Genomic DNA, 7,062 nt, shown 5'->3' on the forward strand with positions numbered 1-7,062 from the left:
CTAAGTGGATGAAAATAATTCTGACAAAGTGAAGTAGCAGAAAAAGGATCGGGTTCTTGAAAACAGGATGACAAAGAAAAAAGCATATGATATTGTTAAAAGGACTCTGGCTGCTATGAGAAATACCTCCAGTGATGATTTTGAGAATCGTGACGAGAAAGATTAGTTCTTGATCACCAATGATAAATCTAACTCAAACAATAAAGATATTTTTTCTTTGATAGCTAAGGATGAATCTGACTAAAATAGTGAAGATACTCTTGCGTTGATGGCCAACTTACATTCAAATGTGAAAAATGAAAAAACCGAGGTACATTTCATAACATTAAAAAAAATTCATACTTACTCTAAAATAAAGCTGGTTTCATTATCTAAGGTCTTAATTGATATATATCATAGTCTATATGCTGTAAAGGAACAACTCATAAATAAATATGCCTATGCATGTGAAGTTACCTCCTCTTTTGGTAATTTGCCCTACTCCTATATCTTCAATACAATTTTGGAAATCTACTACTTCAGCTTGCTGTACAGGATTACCATTTATTCTATCATCAATATTTAGTACACTATTGAAATCACCTATTATAAGCCAAGGATCATTCAATTGTATACTTCTTAGGTTTCCCCATAGTGATTTTCTATGCTGAACAGTATGCAATCCATACACATATGTTATGTAACAAGTGAATGCAGAGTTCTTATCTTGCACATAACAATGAATCAGCTGCTCTGTCTTCTCCAGTACTGTGACATTGACATTGACTTCTTTCCACATTAACCATATTCTACCATTTGGTGCGTATTCATAATTGTCTTCAATTTTCCATTCACTGCCTATTTTCCTTTGGACATCCTTTGCATTCTGTTTTCTGACTCTTGTTTCTAGGCAAGCTATCATATCCACTTTGTTTCTCAGCAAGAATTTTCTCACTTCTCGCTGCTTATGGGACTTATTCAGTCCTCTCACATTCCAAGATATGATGATCATGGTGGTTGAGCATTAGGAGTGTTGTTTAGGCTCCTTTGTCCTGCTTCATCATTTCTAGTTTCTTCATGCACAGTCTTTTCAGGTGGCTTCTCTTTTATCATCAATGGTGCAAACCTGTTTCTACTTGCTAGCTCCTCATAATTGATCTCCTTATGCTTCAGAATTTGTGTGTTCATCTTCTGCTTGCCTTTATCTAGTTCCTGTTTCCCTTCCTGTGCAGGTGTATCTGTTTGCTGTTCATTTACTTCCTTTGGCTTCCATATCATTTTCCTCTTCTTTCTTCTTCTTTTCTGTTTGACTTCTTCTTCTGTTCCTCCATCTGTTGACATTTTGCTTTATCATGCCCAAAGTTGTTACACTCTAGGCAGAATTTTGGTTTCCACTCAAATTCCACCATTTGAATCCAGCTTTTTTGACCAAGGATTTCAATGTGGACTTCCTCTGGTAATGGCTGTGTGATGTCCATGTCAACTAGAACTCTAGCATATGAGATCCTCTCACATTCCGCAGTTAGTTTATCAGTACAAACTGGCTTACCTAGAAGGCTAGCAATCCTTCCTAGGTTTTCCTCAGTCCAACATTGGATAGGCAGACCTGGAAAATTGACCCACAGTGGTACAATTCTCATAGATTCTTCTTTGATCTGGAAATTTCGATCCCAATCTTTTAGAATCATAGGCCTATTGTTAGCTGTATACGGTCCCTGCTGCATAACCCTCTCTTTGTCCTCCATAGATTCGAATTTAAAAATGAAATAGCCATCATCGTGCATTATTACTGTTGGAGTTGTAACAAAATTCCATACACCATAAACAAACTTTAGCATCTCTTTAAATGATAGATTTCCACCCAATACATACCCTATTAAAGCTGTTTTCCATTTTTGAACTTGCAGTTCTATCTCCTTCGTGTTTAATTTTGCTGTTTTCACGCCATCCTTCACCATCGGTGGATAGAATTTTAATTGCATGCCCTGTGTTTGTGTTTTGTTCCCTTTTACTGCTTCCGCCATAGTCTTCTTTTGAGATCCAATTGAGTATGTCAATTTCCTTGCTGCTGTAAACATCGTCGCTTCCTCCGGTTGCATGGACGTCTTCTCTACTTCTGGTGGAGCTTGCATTACCGTCGGAGCACTTCCCATGCCAGGGAGCCAATGTAACAGTTGCATCGGTGCTAATTTTTGTGGTATTCCACTTTCCGGCGTAATTACTCTCGTCATCTTAGTGAATTCAGTAGGATTTTGTAGAAATTCCGTAAGAATTGTAGTAAAGGAGTAGAGCTAGGTCGTTAATGGCGTCTGTAAGCTGTCTTGCTTCACATTCGCCAGACGTTCTCTCTCTACTTTCTCTCTCTACATTTTCTACCCTCCCGATATTTAATATTATTCTTTGAGATTTATGATGTATTTCTATTGCTTTTTTTCTTCTTCTAGGACCATGCCATACATGGATTTTTTTACATAATCGAACTTTTTATCGTTTGAAAAAAAGGTCTTATGAATAAAAATATAACTACAATTTAATATTTAAAATTTGGAATGAGTAATATGTTTAAATATTAATCTCACTTGAATAGTGACTCTTCAAAATCAAATACACACTTCCAATTCTTATTCCGTCATTAGAAATAATTTTTTAGTTGAATTATTGACTGATGATTGGGTATTTATGTTGGGCAGTTTTTTTTTTAAAGAGCTAATTATGCACGATCAACATTCATCATTTTCGGGAACTTATATTGTTATTTTATAATTTAAAGATAAATTTTAAATCATTATTGAGATAGGTACGCGCGCAAAGCGCGTACACAAAGTGGCTCCGTCACAAAAATTCTAAATGAAGATCGAAGCTTCTTGGATGAATTAAAAACATGTATCATCAACGTCTGCGTTGAATTATACAATGCTTTATATTGGATATATAGGGGGTGATACTGATCTACTAAGCTTTACTGTAAAAAGATTTTGATTTAATTGCTTAAAATATTTTATTATAGCTAATAACAATTGTAGTATTAATTCTGCTTAGTGACTAAGTACAGTAATATTTTTCAAACTTTCACAGTTAAGTTACTGTAATCACTCTTCTTTAATCATTAGTTACACATAACACATGCAACCTACTTCACTGCATTAATCGCAAAATAAGAATGTTTTGACTTTCAAGATCGACACAAAAAGAATAGGTAGGATTCATCAAAATCTATCCAATAATTAAAGGTCACGTAACTTTTATGTCTTTCACTTGCTTGAAATAGTAATAAAACGTGTATTATTTTATTTTATTTTTGTATTTGAATAAGAGACAACTCCCACAATATTTTAATATTGCAAGTGGAAAATCGTATAGTAATTAGTCTGAATGTTGATAGCAATCGCGAAAATTCGAGAAAATACAAAAGAAATATATTAAACAAAAGGAAAATTGTTAGACGTGTTTTTTTAATGATTGATGAATGATTTTCACCACTTGGCACGGATGCAATTGCTAAGTACGTTGGCTCACTAAAAGTAACTGCTATTAATGTGTATAAAACGTGAAAAAAGGTAACAGCAAACAAAAGAAAATTTTGTCAAATGCATTCCCTCTACTTGACATATCTATCAAAAAGAAAATTCCACGTTACGTAGGGTATGGACTTTGTTACTGTTACTATTATTATTATTATTATTATTATTATTATTATTATTATTATTATTATTATTATTATTATTATTATTACGTAGGGTATGGACTTTGTTACTATTACTATTATTATTATTATTATTATTATTATTTGGACGATGGCGCACTGTCACATGACATCACTATTTTCGTGTCTAATTACACATGTTAAAGATATGATAGTGTTTATATAATTGTTGTGTGCAAGACCCGTTTGTGCGTACTTAAATTAATTCCACGAGGTATCTGTTATACCATTGGTACAAGTACCGAATTGTTAGTTGTTTGCCATAATTTTCTTACCATATTCGGTTTTCCTATCTCTTGAAGGAAAAGGGCAATATAATTACCTTAATTGGGTTTTTCTTTTTGTAAAAGGAAATTATAAATTCTTCCATAGTTGGCTAGTCCCTTTTCTTGTAGGAAAAGGTTTGGAGTTCTATAAATTGAGGATCCGCCCTTCTCATTCAGTAGCATCCACAATGTAGCCATAGGGGGCTTGAGAGTCTTGTTTAGGGGGAAAACTTTACGGGACAAGTGTTAGTGTGTCACTTGTGTTTGCCTCTTCGTGAGGTTGTTCTCTCGATATGTTGTACTCTCTTTTTATATAGTGGATTGCTCATCTCCGTCGTGGACGTAGGTCAGTTGACCGAACCACGTTAAATGTTTGTGTCTCTTTTGGTAGATTTCTCTTTGTTGTGTGATTTATCATCGTTCAAGATTTTTTTTGCTAGCTTCCGCATGGCACCTGACTTTTTTCGGTCCTAACAAGTGGTATCAGAGCGAGGATCAAGACAGGTTGATCTTGGCGTGTTCAGTTCTAGCTGCAACATATTTGACGATAATCGTCATTTTTTGTCTGAGAAACTTGACCGGAGTGCTACGCATGTTGAGACAAACTTTGTGGCTGAGATTTGGAGATGCGACCTGTTGAAGGCTATGTGAAGAAGGTGGATCAAGTTTATTTTGTCAGAAAATTCAGGCCAAGGGGGAGAATTGTTAGGTGTTTGCCATAATTTTCTTACCATATTTGATTTTCCTATCTCTTGAAGGAAAATGGCAATATAATTACCTTAATTGGGTTTTCCTTTTTGTAAAAGAAAATTATAAATTCTTCCATATTTGGCTAGTCCCTTTTCTTGTAGGAAAAGGTTTGGAGTTCTATAAATTGAGGATCCGCCCTTCTCATTCAGTAGCATCTACAATGTAGCCATAGGGGGCTTGAGAGTCTTGTTTAGGGGGAGAACTTTACGGGACAAGTGTTAGTGTGTCACTTGTATTTGCCTCTTCGTTAGGTTGTTCTCTCGATATGTTGTACTTTCTTTTTATATAGTGGATTGCTCATCTCTGCCGTGGACGTAGGTCAGTTGACCGAACCACGTTAAATGTTTGTGTCTCTTTTGGTAGATTTCTCTTTGTTGTGTGATTTATCGTCGTTCAAGATTTGTTTTGCTAGCTTCCGCATGACACCTGACTTTTTTCGGTCCTAACACGAATAACATTATCCACCAAATTTAGCTTGGACAAATAAAAAGAGATCATCAAATATTTTTTATAGTGTTTGTTTGGCCCTTTTATATTGCAGCCTAATGTAAAGATAATCGATATATTTCTTGGCAGTTGTAATTCAATTTGTATCTCAAATAGAGTGACTGTTTGACTCAAAAGATATAAAAACCTCTTTGAATAAATCAATCGAAAGAAGAAGGGATAAATCTTAGCTGAGTATAATAAACACTAGAAAGAGTAAGTGATGAAGATATGAATGCCAATAGATTTCCTTTTGTACTCAGATAATGTTTTTATTACAAGAGCTTTTCGGTCCCCTTTACAAAGTTCTTTGTCCCCCTTATATACTAGAGAGAGACTCTTCTAAGTTGTCAGAAGCTAACTACCAAGAATATTCGATGGAATATTCCCAATGTCCCCTAATGGGCTTACAATATCACAAGGGTCGTATGGCCTCTTCTTTTGTCCTAAGGTCGCCTCTTTCGGGACATCGACTCGGAGGTACCCAATCGTTTGTCGTACTCGTCATAGGTCGTAGTTGGTCAAATTTAGACCCATACAGTTAGTCCCTCCGCTTTTTGGGGTTGCGAACAGACGCGTCCTCGATGAGCGAATTTCATACTCTCTTGGAAGAATTTTACCCGTTGAAACGTTACGACACGGCCAACGGGAGATGGTCATTTACTTTCAGCAAAACACCGGGTGGTACATTTTACCGGGAAATGATGTCAGCTCCACGTGCGTCATCATTATGTAGGTTTTCGAAGCAAGGATTTGATGACTTGATGCTTCGATTCTCGCGCGGCTTTGAAGCCCGATGCCTCGATTCTGGCGCTACCCAACCCTATAAATAGGTAAGGATTTGTTTTTTTTTAAAGAACTTTAGACATTTCTCTCTTGAAAACTTCTTTTACTCTCCCTCATTTGCTCTCATATCCTTCTGTTACTTCTTTCGTTCTTCACCTGAAGCTTCCACTTTCTTTTTCCTCGTTGATATCCTTTTGATCGATATCATGCCGAGGTCTTGTCATTCTCATGAAGAGGTTCCTGAAGCTACCCCGTCGTCCACGGTACCTCCTTTTGACAGCGGGGATATGGTGGTGGAAAAGGGTGACATCCCTCTTATGGTGGAGGAGTTACTACCGGGACACCCTTTATCTCGGAGTGACTTCCTCAAGGATCCTCCTCCCACCCCGGACCCTGTGTTTTCAGAGACTGAGCAGGTCCATCTCGACGTCCTTCGTGTAAAGTACGGCATTCCTTCCCATATAGAAATGGTTCCGGCAGGGAGAGATTACGTGGACGTCCACAGACTGGGGTACTGCGCTTTCTACGAGTACCCTTTTATGATTGTCTATACTCTTCCTCTCTTCCCCTTAGAGGAGGAATTTTGTAGATTCTACCAAGTTTGCCCGGCACAACTTACGCCATATACGCTCAAGGTGCTTCTGCTACTGACCAAGTATGCAGAGTTGGTGGGATGCAACGTTTCTATCCACCACCTTCTGCACCTGTTCACGCCTGGCTTCCTCAAGAGTACCATGGTGTACTTGAGGCTTCGTGGAACGAAAGGACTGCTGGTCGGGACGGACGACGGGGCAAGTCGTAAGTTTTCGCATAAGTACTTCTTTGTCAAGACTGAGCACGTCGTTTCTAATTCCGCCGGATTCCTGAAGCGGCGGAACGAGACTCGTAAGTGTCGTTACTCATTTTACTCTCCTTTTTTCCATATTTGCTATGGATTTATTCTCTTGCCGTTTTGCAGCGATGGGCCGTCCGCCTCGCCGTATTGCGGGTATCAGAGATTGGGTAGCCCGTCTGTTGCCCCATGCAGCGGAAACTTGAACTTAGTCCGCCTTCGTGAAGCGATACGACCCTAAAGTTTCTTCTGGTAAATGT

At 37.6% G+C, this 7,062-nt stretch overlaps 1 protein-coding gene across 1 annotated transcript; it reads right to left on the minus strand.

Annotated features, from left to right (window-relative positions):
• Window positions 1-1,253: 1,253 nt before the first annotated feature.
• On the minus strand, window positions 1,254-2,210 carry LOC109237704. Its single transcript, XM_019404046.1, has one exon. It carries the CDS (start codon window positions 2,208-2,210, stop codon window positions 1,254-1,256), a length of 957 nt encoding a protein of 318 aa, XP_019259591.1.
• Between the last annotated feature and the right edge of the window lie 4,852 nt (window positions 2,211-7,062).

Source organism: Nicotiana attenuata, unplaced genomic scaffold, assembly GCF_001879085.1.
Source record: "Nicotiana attenuata strain UT unplaced genomic scaffold, NIATTr2, whole genome shotgun sequence".
Classification (NCBI taxonomy): domain Eukaryota; kingdom Viridiplantae; phylum Streptophyta; class Magnoliopsida; order Solanales; family Solanaceae; genus Nicotiana; species Nicotiana attenuata.